Here is a 16,887-nt window from a genome sequence, read left to right as displayed (position 1 = left end):
GCAAATACTAGCCCACATTTTGGAGACTTCTTGCAGTGTTTCCACACTCAAGGCCCAGAGCAAATATTCACAATTATTCGGGGGGCGGGGGGCTTCTCCCAGTCCTTACAAACCCCGGGACCAGTGTGAATATACATTTTAAGAATTTCTGCTAGTATTTACTCACTTCCAGGGACCCAATGCAAATATTGACAAGCTCCCTGAATATATCATACAGAGTTTACATTTATTTGAGGAAGGAGTGCAAATGGATCCTACTTTCAAATGCGAAATTACCATTTCAGCGACTAAACCTTGCAGAGACCGTTTTGTTCCACAGAACAATAGAAATAAACTTCTCAGCAAATGCGCCGCGAAATTTGGATTTGTCATTGATTTCCAGTAATGAAAATTTCCATTGTAGTATTTAACGCAACTGACTGCCAGCTTAAGGAGGACGAAAGCAAAAATCTTTGTAATCGTTTTACGTTCTTTTTTTAAATATAAAAAAAAGCATAAGCCTTCAATCTCGCTGTTCCGGTAGATTTTATTGCCAGTATTACTCTATTACAATCTAAAATGACCTCGTTAACTAAAAGCGCAGGGGGGAATATAAACCGCTCTGGTTAGCGTTAGTAGAAACATCTTGTTCGTTCTCTAAAATCATTTCCATAATATAAAAACGCGGGACGGCGAGCAATGGCTCCCAGATTTATATAAAAAAAACATTGTTGGGGAAATTAAGCCCATGCTCGTTGTTTAAAACAAAGAATAACACCTTCAATCGAACTTTCCGCTTTCATTGCGTGGATAGATAGCTGGAGGAATTTGAGCAAGATATTTACAGATTAGGGCTGGAGAGATTCACAGCAAATACATTGCGCATACTTAACGCGGGGGTTAATAGGTTGATTAAAAAGGACTGGGAGAAGGCTGGAGAATCAAAACACAAAAATACAACTGCAGATGCTCCTGATGAAGGGTCTCGGCCCGAAACGTTGGCTACTCTTTTCTCCCGGATGCTGCCTGACCTGCTGAGTTCTTCCAGCGTTGTGTACGTATTCTAGGCTGGAGAATGGTGTTGTGGGGTAATAAATCAACCGTGATTGAGCGGCGGAAAAGACTCGATGGGCTGAACTCTGCGCCTATGTTTTCTGGTCTCAAGGTCCTAATATCAAGGCAACGAAGTCTAGATCAATACGGAGAACAGCAAGATTAACATAAACGCGATGCCATTTACCAGTTTCGGACGAGCGCTGGGTGAACCCCCATGTGTCAGGGGCAACAGCGAAACGAGGAACTGGGCGGATCGAGCAGCATCTGTGGAGGGAGGGGGTTGTCGGCGTTCCAGTTCGAGCTGAGCATTCATGCGGGGGCTCGACCCGAAGTATCGACGATCCCTCTGCCCTCGCAGGTGCTGCCATGCCTCGCTGAGCTCCCCCGGCAGCTTGCTTTTTGCAGCGTGAAACTGATTTCGTTATCGTACTGGAATGCACACCGACAGCATGAGGGTCGTTTCCCGCTTACTGACTGGCGGGAGGTCCGTGAAACGGCGCGGGGCGGATTCCCGTTTAAAGCTCGGCACCTATCGGTGTTCGATGAAACGGAACGAAAAATCCTGGCTCTGCCCGAAAATCCTTTCTCGGTGAAAAGTTGCGATTCGAGGAACCTGTTCAATCCGTGGGAAAACTATTGGCTGCACACCTGGGGATTATTACAATGTCCCCGCTGTCAAACTGAAGTTTATTCATATTCAAGCACACATAGGTATACCGGCAAATGAAACAACTTTCTTCCGGAGCAAGCTGCACAATCAGAATCAGAATCAGAATCAGATTTATTATCACCGGCAATGTGACGTGAAATTTGTTAACTTGTTAACAGCAGTTCAATGCGATACATACTATAGAAGAGAAAAGTAATAATGATAGATAAATAAATTAATCAATCACAGTATACGTATATTGAATAGATTAAAAATCGTGTAAAATACAGAAATACTGTATATTTTAAAAGGTGAGGTAGTGTCCAAGGGTTCAATGTCCATTTAGGAAACGGATGGCAGAGGGGAAGAAACTGTTCCTGAATCGCTGAGTTGTGCCTTCAGGCTTCTGTACCTCCTCCCTGATGGTAACATAAGAACATAAGAAATAGAAGCAGGAGGAGGCCATCCGGCCCATCGAGCCTGCCCCGTCATTCAATAAGATCATGGCTGATCTGTCCGTAAGAGAAAAGGCGCAGTACGGTACATATAACTCACACAGGTAACACATAAAGTAACATGACCACAAATACATTAACAAATAATAAGGTGCATTTGCGACACAAGTTAAGAAGTAAACAGTATGACGATACCGGCGCTTCACGCGTGATGAGACCTGGGTGGTGGCGAGGAGTTACAGTAATCTCACGGCCCGGGGGAAGACGGTGTTTCTCATCCGAACTGTCCTTGTCCCAATACTATGTTATCTTCAGTCTGTTGGTAATTGTGTGTGTTTGTATGGGGGGGGGGGGTCACGGAGATTGTTGGATGGATGGGAGGGATCATTGACAATGCTAACAGCCCTGCGTACGCGACGCTCCTGATAAATACCAATGATGGGGGTAGAAGGGAGACCCCGACGATCCTCTCTGTCGTCCTTTGGAGGGACTTGCGGTCAGGTGCCCTGCCGTTCTCGTGTCCAGTCCTCTCCAATGCGCCCCCAGTGCAAGTCCTGTCTTGTTAGCCGGTCAGCATTAGCTTTTGGGAATAAATGTCGGAACACTTGTGTTTTAATTCAGATTCTGAAGACATTTCATCGAGTGACCGGAAAATTTCCAAATCCAGCCTGAGCCAGACGAAGAAGCGTAAGAAAAGGCGACACAGGTAAGAGCGTGTGTTCGTAGGCGTCCTTGGGCTTGTATCTGATGATCGATACCTGTCCTCTCGTTGCAACATCTTTGCGTCTGGTCGCCCCTCTGTATTGTACCCAGGGGCACATCTCGCTGCTGTATTTCATGTGCTTATCCCACTCACATTCCCTATCCGCCCGATATTCACAATGTCTTCTACTTAATGGAGAAGTAAATGGAGAGGAAAGATCCAGAGGGATATGGGCCGAATACAGGGATATACACTAGCTTAGGTGGGAATTATGGTCGGCACGGTCAATAGACAATAGACAGTAGGTGCATGAGTAGGCCATTTGGCCCTTCTAGCCAGCACCGCCATTCACTGTGATCATAGCTGATCATACACAATCAGTACCCCGTTCCTGCCCTCTCCCCATATCCCTTGTCCCCCCCCCCTATCTATAAGAGCTCTATCTAACTCTCTCTTGAATGCATCCAGAGACTTGGCCTCCACTGCCTTCTGGGGCAGAGCATTCCACATATCCACCACACTCTTGGTGAAAAAGTTTTCCGCATCTCTGTTCTAAATGGCCTACCCCTTATTCTTAAACTGTGGCCTCTAGTTCTGGACTCACCCATCAGCGGGAACATGCTTCCTGCCTCCAGTGTGTCCAATCCCTTAATAATCTTATATGTTTCAATCAGATCCCCTCTCATTCTTCTAAATTCCAGTGTATACAAGCCCAGTCACTCCAATCTTTCAACATATGACAGTCCCGCCATTCCGGGAATTAACCTTGTGAACCTATGCTGCACTCCCTCAATAGCAAGAATGTCCTAGATCGTTTTGTATTCGCTGCCCGCCCTGTGTATAATCTTCCAATCTTCGTCCCAGTCCATCCATTATTCCTGGCCATCCTGTATCCCAGTCCATCCTTTATTCCTGTTCATCCTGTATAACCTGTCCACCCTGTATTCCTTATAAATCCTGTACTTCTGTCCATCCACTATGGCCATCCTGTATCCTTGTCATTTCCGTATCCTTGTCTGATTGTATTCCCTATTTCTGCTGTATTACCTGTCCCACCAGCATCCCTGTCTGTCCTGTATTCATTGTCTGTCCTGAATTCTTGTCCATCCTGTATTCCTTTCCATCCAATATTAACCATTTTTGCTGTATCTCAGTCCATCCTGTATCCCTGTCCATCCTGTATTCCCTGTCAATCCTGTATTCCTGCCCGCCCTGTATCCCTGTCAATCCTGTATTCCTGTCTGTCCTGCATTCCCTGTTCCTGCTGTATTTCCCGTCCACCTTGTATCCCTTCTCAGTCCTGTATTCCTTGACTCTACTGTATTCTAATTGTATTCTAGCTGTATTCTTCATCTATGCTGTCTTCCAGTGCTGTTCCTCATCCATGCTGAGGAATACCATTGGAAGCTTTACACTGTATTCCCTGTCCCTGTTGAATTCTAACTTAATTTGGCTGGTTTTCCTGGCAATGACTCTGTCTACACTTCCCACTGCCTTGGGAAAGCAGTCAGCATGGTCAGAGATCCCTCCCAGTCTGGTCATTCGCTCTTCCCCTCTCTCCCATTGGGCAGAATTCACAAAAGCCAGAGAGCATGAATCGCTGGTCTCAGGGACAGCTTCTATTAGCACTCCTATCAGACACTTGAATGGACCTCTTGTTGAATGTTTGAACTCTTGACCTCTGAGTCTACCTGGTTATAGGCCCTACACTTTATTTGTCTATATATAGTCTACTGTACTTTTCCTGTAACTGGAACTCTACACTCTGGTTTCTTTTTACTATGTCAATATATTGATGTTTGGTGTGAGATTTCTGGATGGCATTCAAAACAAGAGCTTTCTATGACATCTCAGGTTATATGACAATAATAAGTTCAAGTTTATTAGCATTCAACCATACACATGTATACAGCTAAATGAAACAATGTTCTTCAAAGTACAAAGTACAGTACTGCATACAGCACATCAAATAATATTAACAGTACAAAATATTCTGTAGATGTACAGGTTAACGTAACATGTGCAACATAATAAATCGATTTCATTTCTAATTCTGATTCCAATCGATATTCTCCATCTATTGTATTTCTGATGCACTCCTCACCTGTACTTGCCCGTCCAAGGGGCATTTGATTGGCCACCCCATACGGTATGTCATTATATTTTGGTGTATGGGTGGGTGTTTACACCGGGCAGAGTTGCCCTCTGCCTTGTGGCGGTAACACAAGCCACTCCGGTGTGTTAAATGGAAGCACTTTGGGCAGTAAGGTTGCATGTTAAATGAACCAGGTTAACATGTGCATTGCAGGTACCATATCTCAGCACCAGCTGCTTCAATGAGGCCAGGTTGGAGGAGCAGCACCTCATATTCCATCCGGTTAGGCTCCAAAGGCATGAACATCAATTTCCCTAACTTCCAATGTTTCCTCTTCTCTCTTCTTCAATTCTCCACTTTGGTCCCCTTTTCTTCTCCTCACCTAACACCTCCCCCCGATGCCCCTCCTTTCCTTTCTCCCATGATCGACTCTCCTCTCCTTTCCTATTGGAGTCCTTCTTCATCAGCCTTTAGTTTTTCAACTTGTCGCCCTCCAGCCTCTCACTTCATTCTCCACTTCTCCAGCCACTTGGCTTCACCTATCACCTTCCAGTTTTTACTTCTTCCCCTCCCCCACCTTCTAATTCTGTCTTCTTTCCAGTTCTGATGAAGAGACTTGGCTGTATATTCATTGCTGTAGCATAGATGCTGAGTTCCTTCAGCATTTTGTGTGTGTTGCTTTAAGAGTTCAATGTTGGTTGTATCCGCCTAATCGACTGCTTGTTTCCTTTTCTTTCTAGGACTATTTTCACCTCCTACCAGCTGGAGGAGCTGGAGAAAGCGTTTAACGAAGCTCACTATCCAGATGTGTACGCACGGGAAATGCTGGCCATGAAAACAGAACTTCCGGAGGACAGGATTCAGGTAAATCCAGAGAGGGACAGAGCGGAATGGCGGTGACACTGTGAGGGACAAAACGAGAGCGAGTGAGACGGAGAGACAGACTGAGGGGCACAGGTGTCTGAGAGATACTGTGGGAGGGATAGGATGCAGATGGGGAGGAGAGACAGGAAGGAGAGATGGAGGAGGCGTAATCTAAATAGAGAGGGGCTGATACTGCTGGAAGTGGAAGACATCAGAGGGTGGAGTGAGTGTGGAATGAGCTGCTAACGGAAGTGGTAGATGTGGGTTTGACTGCAACCTTTAAGAAAAGTTGGAGAGGTTCATGGATGTGAGGGTTTTGTTAAGTCATGGTGCGGGTGTGGGTAGATGGGACTAGGGAGAAAAGCATGCACTGGATGGGCCAAAAGGCCTGTGTTTGTGCAGTTAGACTGATACCTAAGGAGAGACTAAGCAAAATAGATAGAAAGAGAGACACAGAGACAAACCCAATGAAAGAGACAGAGAGATACTAATGGGGGAGTGAATATAAATCACACACAGAACAATAACTAAATAATTAATGGTGGGAATTTAATTTTCAGATAAAGTCTCCAGAGTGCAATAACTTGTAGTAACACTTGCCCCCAAGATGATTTTCTGAAACATTTCATGTCATTTACAAGGTTTCCTTTCAGTACATCCATGTGGGAACAGCACCATTCACTTTTTCCAATTGTGAAGTTTCAGTAGGAACTAATAGACATTTCGCTCTCTCTCGGTTGGACCTTGGGGGAAATGTACTATCTGCCTGATTTCAATACAGTATCAGGCCTTCTCTGTCAAATGTTCAAAGGGCAAGACCACAATCTATTCGGATAAGAGAATGTCCATTTCACTATCCTGGGTCCAACTACAAACCTATTGTCTGCTGCTGCAAAATAGCAAATTTCACGACATACTGTCTGCCAGTAACATTAAACCGGATTCTGATTCTGATTCAGATTACAGATGAGCAGAATGTTGAAGGAATTACGTTATTACAAGCTAAGTTTAGAGCAGAGTTTCCCAACCTTATTTGAGCTTTACCGTTGATTGAGGGGTCCGTGGAGCCCTGGTTGGGAACCCGTGCTTTAGAGAAATGTGGATGGCAGCAGAACAAACCTCGATCAGCTGCATGCTGTACATAGCTGTACATGGCAGAGGTAATTACCTACAGGAGGATAGAGAGGGGAAGGCATTGTAGGTAAATTAGCACACATGTGTACATATATACACGTGGATTCCAGGGCAAGAGTTGGATGATATGTTCATAGAAAAATACAGCACAGGAACAGGCCATTCAGCCCATGAACTCCGGGTTGACCACAATGCCAAATTAAATTAATCTCCCTCTGCCTGCACATAATCCATATCACTCCATTCATGTGCTTGTCTAAGAGCCTTTTGAATGCCACTAATGCAGCTGTTTCCATTAACACAACTTAATACAACTTGCGATTCAGCTCCTTACAGGCAGCCAAAACACAAAGAAACCCAATAGAACCCACTTTAAAAAAGACCATCAAGCACCCAATGCGCAGGAAAAAAAAACAAATCTTGGAAACAATAAAAGTAAGCAAATAGCATTCAGATCTGAAGATAATGAAAGTGAGTCCAAAGCCACCAAGCCAGTCATCACTGCAGCCGATTCAGGAGCCCGTTAGTTGCAGGCCACAGCCTCAGTTCAGTGCAGAGACGAGTAAACCTCATGGATCAGCAAGCTGAACTCCAGCCCATTCCTTGCCTCCGGCCACGACACCCTGGCCTTTTCAATCAAAACACCCTCAGGCCCACACATGACCTTTTCAATTCGGCCGGTGCTTGAATCGATCACACTTCAGGTCTTTCCTCACTCTTGGACCCAAGCCCAGGCCCCACCGCCTCGACTCTGCATTGCCTCTGTGTGTAGAAAAAAATCTGACTTACACACATCCTTTAAACTTACCCCCTCTCACTTTAAATCATGCCCTATGATGTTCAATATTTCTACCCTTGGGGAAAAGATATTCTGACTGTCAACCATATCTACACCTGTCATAATTTTCTATATTTCAGTCAGATCTCCCCCCAGCCTCCAGTCCTTCAGAGAAAACAACACCATTTTGTCCAAATGATCCTTATACTCACACCCTGTAATCCATACAGGATCTTGCTAAACAGCTTCTGAACCTTCTCTAAAGCCTCTGCATCCTTCCTGTTCAGTTGAATAATTTAGATACTGTATATATGAAAAAAATTGTTATGTCTTTCACGCTATCAGATTGTGAAGCCTTCGTCAGTCAGAGTTGACCATGGATATTGTGTCCTCACTGTCTAGAAGCTCCCCTTCTCCACACATCTGATGAACCCAAAGGAACGGCAGAGACCGATACAGTTTGGTACCAGCAGCGTCACAGGAGTTTCCAGTCAATACTGAACATTGAACTCAACGTAGGACTGTCTTAGGGACTCCAGCTCTGGATTTTTCCCTCAGGCTCTACTCCCAAAACCTTCCCCATGAGCGGGTGTAGCCACAAGGCAGCGGAGGTTTCAGATCAGAGTTTTCATTCTCCTAGATGAGCTGCCAACCACGGCTGACAGGCCCCATCTGCGACTGGTTTTAAGGTGCCAGTAACCCACCTTTGCCCCTTCTCCTGTCAGTTGAAACGATTCCACCGGGTTTATTTCCTAAGCCACATGTGAAAGCCAGGAGCTGGACTTGGTCGTCAGAGGCTGTTTGAGGTGCATGCTATTGGGAGCCTTTAATAGATAGTGGGAGCTTATCCTTAGTACCTCCCCCGGCTATGACTACTTAAAGAACCTAGTCACAGACTGTACTAGAAACTCTATAGTCAACAAAATAATTTTGAAGAATGCTGCAATTGTGATTTGGGGAAACCCGTGTGCAAACAGAAGAGGGATATTGGGGCATCACTGAATAGAACCAAGAGCATTTTGTTCCCAGGCTATAAGCCAACTGTTGGAGTACACGGTAAGTTCAATCTCAAGTACAGCTTATTGTCATTCAAGTGTACACACGTATACTGCCAAACAAACCAACGTTCCTCCGAACCAAGATGCACAACACAGTACATATAACTTACACACATCAAATCAAATCAAAATCAAGTTTAATTATCATTCAACTATACATGAATGCAGCTGAATGAAACAGCGTTTCTCTGGGGACAAGATGCAAAGCATACACAGCACATTCAAAATAGCGAGCAAGGAAACATGGTCATGCAAAATAACCACATATATATCCCAAGTCCCTGAGCGACATGCCCTGCAAATTGATAGTTCAGTTCCTGCAAGTGTGCAGATGCACACAATCCAGCGTGTCATTTCACCAATCAAACACTGGAGGGCAGCACTGATGGGGGAGGCCAGTCCCAATCTGAGCATAGACACCACACGACACTGCCTCATTGTCTCCTTTCCTGGTTTAGAGCAGCAGGCAAGCTGTGGCTTGAGGCCTAGTCCTCACCACAACCAAGGCAATGCAGCTCCCTCGCCGTCACTCACACCACCAAACAAGGGAAGCACACCTGCAGCATCTTACATTATCATTGTTCAACAGAGTCTTGTAATCACAAGAGAAATATCAACAACAATCATCCGCAGTCACACTGCACACACACTGCCTTCACGCACTAGCCTTCGATGCCTTCCTGTATCAGGCAGCAACGTGGTCTTCACCCAGTCCAGCACTTCCACCACCAAGCAGCTCACTGGGGTAGACCTGCAGCACCCAGTTCTTGGAGTCCAGCATTGTCTTGGTGATCGTAAAAAAGATATTTAACAAGGAGAAAAACACCTTTGGTTGGCCCCTGGGAAGCTGCTGTGTCCGAACACGCCGCCATCTTACCAGAAGCAAAAAGTATTATTACCACAAATAAATTAGCAAATAATAAAGTGGTTTTATGACCCACGTTAAAAAGTAAACAGTATAATGCTACTGGTGCTTCATACATGATGAGACCTGGGTGGTGGAAGAGAGTTCAGTAGCCTCACGGCCCGGGAGCAAATTGTTTCCATCCCTAACAGTTCTTGTCCTAATGCAATGGTACCTCCTGCCTGTGGTAGGGGGTGAAAGAGTTTGTTGGGCGGATGAGAGGGATCGTTGACAATGCTCTCCATACGTAGTGCTCCTGATAAGTATCTCCATTGGGTGGGAGAGACACTCTAATGATCCTCTCAGCAGTGCCCGCAATTGTTTGTGTGGACTTGTGGTCAGATACCTTGCAATTCCCATACCAGCAACACACACAAAATGCCGGTGGAACACAGCAGGCCAGGCAGCATCTATAGGAAGAAGTACAGTCAACGTTTCGGGCCGAGACCCTTCGTCAGGACTAGCATCTGCAGATTTCCTCGTGTTTGCGAATTCCCATACCAGATGGTGATGTAGCTGATCAGAACACTCTCAACAATACTTCAATGAAAACTGGTTACAAAGGGTGGGGGGTGCAGAGTCTCCACCAAACAGGAATTTACAGGGAGATTGTATGGAAAGACATGTCTGATGGAAAGTTTAAGTGGCCAGTTTAATTCTTGTAGTACTGCACTGAATATTTGGGAGGTTCAAATGGCTGGTCTCAGAAAGTAAGGAAGGACGGAAACGATCCTGGAGACTTCCTCCTTTGATGGAAATTCCAGGGTGATCTGGAGGCCAAAGAAGAGGGCCTGTCCTGGGGTTAGAGGTCTGTGAGTGTCTGTTAAAGAGGAGCAGGGCTTGTTTCACTGTTGTTTCTTTGGTATGTTCTCTTTTGTTGTGTTCTGTGCTTTTTTGTCTGAGCATTGTGGGCACGCTATGCTGGCACCGGAATGTGTGGTGTGCCCCCAGCACATCCTTGGGTGTGTTGTTGGTTAACACAAATGACATATTTTACTGTATGTTTCTATGTACCTGTAATAAATAAATCTAAATCTGATCTAAACTTAAAGACTGAGTGGGGATGAGGCAGAAGTGCTGACTATAAAAAGGTCAAACGAACTGAATCCAGTTAAGAACAAAATTTAGAGCGTTAGAGTCATCAAGTCATAGAGCATTAGGGCAGAGAAACAGGCCACTTGGCCCACCTAGTTCATGCTGCCTTGGCTTTTTGCTTAGTCCCTGCCACCTGTACCTGGACCATATTCTCCCAACTTTCTCATCCATCTACTTATCCAAATTTCTCTTTAATGTTACAATTGAACCTGCATCCATCACTTTCACTGGCAGCCTGTTTCACATCCACACCACTCTCAGAGTGAAGAAGATTCCTCTCAGATTCCCCTCAAATATTCACCTTTCACCCTAAGCCTAACACTCTAGTTCTAGTCTCACGCAACCTGAGGGAAAATAAAAGGTTTCTGAATACCTAGACGTTAAAGGTAATGGGGGTTTGGGAAAAGGGAGGCAGGGGAAGAAGGGAGCAAGGAGGAAGATTACGTGTCTAAAATGCTGATATGTATGCGGAAAAACTATCTGCTTGGATGGCAGGGCAAAAACCTTAAAGAGATTTCATAAAAGATCTGAGATGGTTCTTGTCACAACATGCAATCATGGCCATCAAGGGAATACTGGTGAATGGTTCTGGGCCAAATGCAGGCAAGTGGCACTGCTTTGGATAGACATTCTGGTTGGACTGAAAGCCCTGCCTATGTTCTGTAGAACTCTGACTCAAATAAGGGGAGATCATCAGGTGGGCTGTCGGTTTGAAGTCCCAACAGCCATCTCAGGTGGATGTGACATATCTTGTGGTGGAAGGCAAGAGTCCTGTATGATTAATGTTTATTCCTCATCCGACTTCACAAATAATGGTAGAGTATCTGGCTTCCACCCACATGCTGTCTGTGGGATCCTGCTGTGCGTCGATTGGTTGCTGCATCTCTGTAATGTAACGGTAATTTTTTAGTTGTCAGAGCTTTGGACACTCTCCCTTTAAGGTTACACGAACTTTGAAACTTTGTCCTTTCAGTTCAGGCAAGCAGATTACTGATACTTTTAAAAACAGATCCAGAGGAAGTTCACGAGAGTGATTCCAGGAACAGAAGGGTTAATCAGTGTTTGATTGCACTGGGCATGCACTCACTGAAGTTCAGAGGAATGAGGGAGGGATCTGAAATTGTCCTCTGCCAATCAAACATTGAAAAGCCTAGATAGATTTGATGTGGAGGGGATGTTTCCTGTGGTTGGGGAGTCTAGGACCAGAGGGCACAACATCAGAACAGAGGGACATCCCTTTAGAACAGAGATAAGGAGGAATTTCTTTAGCTGGAGGGTGGTGAACCTGTGGAATTCATTGCCACAGATAGTAGTGGAGGCCAAGTCATTGGGTATATTTAAAACAGAGGTTGATTGTTTCTTGATCAGCCAGAGTGTCAAAGATTACAGAGAGAAGGCAGGAGAATGGAGCTGAGAGAGATAATAAATCAGCCATGGTGGAATAGTGGCACAGACTCAATGGGCCAAATGGCCTAAATCTGCTCCTATGTCTTATGGTCTTGTAAAATACAACAATAACTTACTCTGCACCTTTAAAACACACTGCCAGAGGAGCCAATAGGAATCAGTTACAATTACAAAGTTTAAGAGGCATTTGGACACTTAAATAAGCAAGGCATGGAAGGATATAGTTCTAACGTGGGGCACGTGGGTTTGGTGTACATGGAGTGGAAGGTCAGCACAGCTATTGTGGGCCGAATGGCCTGTTTCTCTGCAGTACAACTCCGTGACCCTGAGATCTTTCTGCCGGCAGTGCAGTTAATGCAACCTGGGAATGCTCCCGACACCAGTGTTTCAGATCTCTGTGAGACAGGCGAGCAAGACTGTGAAAGGGTTTGAAAATGAAGATGAGGATTATAATGCCGGGCTGTTGCTTAACCAGGAGTCAGAGTGGGTTTGAGGTAACAGTAGACATGACACGGTGTGAGTTAGGAAAGTGGCTGCAGAGCTTCAAAGAACCGCAAGTCCACAGGGAATGGAATGCACCAGTGTGGGTGGTAAAGTGGAATTCAAATATTTGGGGAACAGGGTGGAATCACATTGACCTGTTCGGGGAGCCAGAGGGAAAAGATAATCTTTATTTGTCACATGTACATCAATACATACAGTGTCTACAGCATCTGGGATGTGCTGGGGGCAGCCACAAGTGTCACCACACTTCCAGCAGCTACATAGCATGCCTACAACTTACTAAAAGTTGTTTTAGTAACTTTAGTTTCCCTTAACTCATACGTCTTTGGAATGTCGGAGGAAGCTGGAGCACCCAGAGGTAACTCATGCGGTCACAGGGAGAACATACAAACTCCGTACAGACAGCGGTGGGAATTGAACCCAATCTTACAGCCGGCGCTGTAAAGCATTGTCTTACTGTATCACCCTCAGAACTTGGCCAATCAAGGACGGCCCAAGGTACACTGAATGAATTCAACTCTTGGACTGGATTCAGCTCTGCTTAGATAATCAATTAGAGCAAAATACCACAAACTATGATTGTATTTCTACTGCTGTTTTACCCTAATCTGGTGTGTCCTTCTTTAAAAACTGGCACATAATAGGGTATTGTCAATCTGTTCAAACTCGGGAGCATTTTCTGTTCCCCTTTCCCCTTTCCCCACGTTCAAGGAGGGTGCTCCTTCAGCAAGGCCCTGGGGTCCGATCTCAGAAATTGATCTGTTTACTCTGACCATAGTACCATAAGATATAGGAGTACAATAAGGTCATTTTGGCCCATTGAGTCTTTTCCACCATTTCATTATGACTGATCCATTTCCCTCTCAGCCCCAATCTTCTGCCTCTTCCCCGTATCCCCGTAACCCTTCATACCCTGACTAATCAAGAATCTATCAACCTCTGCCTTAAGTGCACCCCATGGCTTGGCCCCCACAGTCACCCACTTCCCACTGTCTATGCCTGCAGTGCAGAACTCATTGATATTTCTCCACTGCTCTTGGCCAAGCTAAGGAATTGTCCCTGACTTTACTGTATGTGTGTATCTGTCTATCTGTGTATGTTTGTGTGTGGTTGAATATTACAGCCCGTGTTTATCAATAATACAGCAAGTGGTTTCTTTACTCAAACTTACTGAACCATTAGGAGGGTCAGATTACCATCAACTTTATTACCCATTAATTGACTGTTGATCAGGGCACTGATTCTGATCTGCACCAACACTTTCCTTCTACTCTGCTCTTCGCTGCATTCGTGTGGATGATTATAAAAAAATGAAAAACACGTTGTGATTAATGTCTGGTCCTGATGAAGAACCTCAACCCAAAATGTCGACTATTTATTCCCCTTCATTGATGCTGCCCGACCTGCTGATTTCCTCCAGCATTTTGTGTGTGATACTGTGAAAAACAAAGATCAGTGAGACTCTGTGTTCTGCTTTTCCTTCTCCAGCCTTTGCTATACTGCCTGGTATTGAAGGACATGTGCGCAGAGGTCTGGAGCACTGCTTCTTCGGGATGGGGGAAATGAACAACAAATTTGAATTACCAGGCCAGATCTCTGCCCTCACCATTCCCCACACTCCTCTCTGTTCTCTCAGTCTCACAGTTCCCTTAGATGAGGCGAAAGCAGCCTGATTTAGGGAGGTGTGACTGAGTGGAATTGCCTGTTGTAATGTTGTTACCTCTGAGGCAGGAGGTTACAGGTTTAAGGGAGCCGTTCTGGAGATCTGAGCATAAATATCTGGTCTGCTGACCCTTTACAGTACTGAAGGAGGACTACACCGCCAGAGGAGCAACAAGGTCTTCTTTCCTTTCCCCAAGGATTTTTATACTTACAGCCAATTTCAGATAGACAAAGCAACTTGCTTCCACCATTATGGTCCACATCTATAGATCTAAGGTCGCTGTTCAGGTTGATAGGTTGGTTACGAGGGTGTGTGGTGCGTAGGTCTTCATTAGTGATGGGACTGAGTTCTAGAGCCACAAGCTAACAGTACAGCCCCATAAAACCCTGGTCAGACCACACTTGGAGTATTGTGATCAGTTCTGGTTGCCTCATTATAGGAATGATGTGGAAGCTTTAGAGAGGGTGCAAAGGAGATTCACCAGGATGCTGCCTGGATTAGCGAGCATGTCTTATGAGGAAAGGTTGAGTGGGCTCGGGCTTTTCTCTTTGGAATAAAGGAGGGGGAGGGTATTTTGATAGAGCTGTATAAGATGATAAAGAGGCATAGATGACATGTACAGCCAGTGCCCTGTTCCCAAGGCAGCCATGGCTAAGAAGCGAGGGCATACCTATCAGGTAGAAGTTCCCAGCCTGGGGTCCACAAACCCCTTCCTTAATGGTACTGGTTCACGGAATAAAAAGGGTTGGGAACCCCTGCTTTGAGATGATTAGAGGAAAGTATGGGGGGGGGGGATGTCAGAGGTCAGTTTTTTACACAGTGATTAGTGCATGCAATACACTGATGGGAGTGGTGAAAGAGTCAGGTACATCACAGACATTTAAGAGACTCTTAGATAGGCAGAAGAATGAAAGAAAAATGGAGAGCTATGCAGAAGGGAAACATTAGATTGAACTTAGAGTTTAAAAGGTTGGCACAACATTGTGGGCCGAAGGGCCTGGACTGTGCTCTGCACATACTATATTGTATGTGCTACATCCTATTAGCCTCAGCTCAACTGCAGAGTCATTGTTGGAGTCAAATCACTGGTTTGAGAGCCTGCCTCTGTCTCCTCTCACAGATGGGCATTGTAGGTCGTACCACGATATTGTCCGGTCAGTGTCTTTAACCCTCATCTAGCCATACTGAAATCAGACGATCTATCATTGTGTTAATGGGAATTGGCTGTGTGAAAATTGTGAGTAGATTGCAAAAGTGATTACTTGCCTGTAACGTGCTTTAGGACGTTGTGAAAGTGATGTAAAAGGCACTACAGAAATGCAAGTATTTCTTCTTTATCAATGTCCTGCAAAGTAATAAAGCAATAATCTCATCTACCGAGAGCTCATCCAGTGGCCTTTGCAAAGATTGCAGTTTATTTATTTGGTGATTTATTTTGGATCTTGATGCTTTGTGAAGCATTTCCTGTGATCAGTTGTCATATTTAATGTAAGGATGTGATAATCTCAATCTCTTAAATTGGAACATTGTCCACTGAGCGAGGAAAAGGAAGAACCATGCCATGTTAGAGCCTTGTAAGAAGGGGATCTCTGATGAAGTGGACCTTGTTTAAGGAGACATTCCACAATCTGGGCCACTAATTTTGGTGTGGGATATGATGAAGGAAATTAGTAGAGTGGTCCAGAGTTAGCAGCTGGCCAAGTCACAGATGACAACATTTCATTCCAAACATTATCATCTTTTACTGCCTACACAGGATATACAACATAGAACATTACAGCACTGTACAAAGCCTTTGGCTCACGATGTTATGCTGACCTTTTAACCTACTCTAAGATCGATCTAACCCTTCACTCCCACATATCCAGTTTTCATTCAGTCATCTGCCTTTCTTTTAAATGTCTTTTAAATATCCCTAATGTATCCCCTGACAGTGTGTTCCCAAACTCACCACTCTATGTAAAACTTACTGTATCTCTGACATCCTTCCTATCCTCTCCTCCAATCACCTTAAAATGATGTCCCCTCATTAGTCATTTCCACCCCGGGAAAAATTCTCTGTGTGTCGCTCGATCTATGCTTCTAATCATTAGATGTCAGGGGTAAGTTTTTTTTACACAGAGAATGGTGAATGCATGGAATGGGCTGCTGGCAACGGTGGTAGAGGCGGATACGATAGGGTCTTTTAAGAAATTTTTGGATAGGTACATGGAGCTTAGAAAAATAGAGGGCTATGGGTAAGCCTAGTAATTTCTAACGTATGGACATGTTTGGCACAACTTTGTGGGCCGAAGGGCCTGTATTGTGCTGTAGGTTTTCTATTTTTCTATTCTGTACTCTTTATCAAATCACCTCCATGTTCACAGACCATTACTTATGCCCATTCCATAGGAAGCTACTGGGGTGAAAGTTAACCTAGGGTGACCAGGATGACCTGGCCTCTCAAGTTCACAACATCTCTCCTCTGTAGCATTGCCTATGAATATAGACACTTCTCCCATCCATTACGGAATTTTCCCAATCCTGACATGATCGTCGGGATC

General features: G+C 44.8%; 1 protein-coding gene across 1 annotated transcript in view; it reads left to right on the top strand.

The window, feature by feature from the left end:
* vsx2 (visual system homeobox 2) overlaps positions 1 to 16,887 on the top strand; it is a 61,068-nt gene that overhangs the window by 29,483 nt on the left and 14,698 nt on the right. Inside the window, exons 2-3 of the mRNA XM_073037787.1 lie at positions 2,761 to 2,845; positions 5,678 to 5,801. Of these exons, the coding sequence (XP_072893888.1) occupies positions 2,761 to 2,845; positions 5,678 to 5,801 (209 nt within the window). The remainder of the gene's footprint in view (positions 1 to 2,760; positions 2,846 to 5,677; positions 5,802 to 16,887) is intronic.

Source organism: Hemitrygon akajei, chromosome 3, assembly GCF_048418815.1.
Source record: "Hemitrygon akajei chromosome 3, sHemAka1.3, whole genome shotgun sequence".
Lineage (NCBI taxonomy): Eukaryota > Metazoa > Chordata > Chondrichthyes > Myliobatiformes > Dasyatidae > Hemitrygon > Hemitrygon akajei.
The sequence above is the reverse complement of the archived record's forward strand: the minus strand, read 5'-3'. Positions and strand labels throughout refer to the sequence as shown.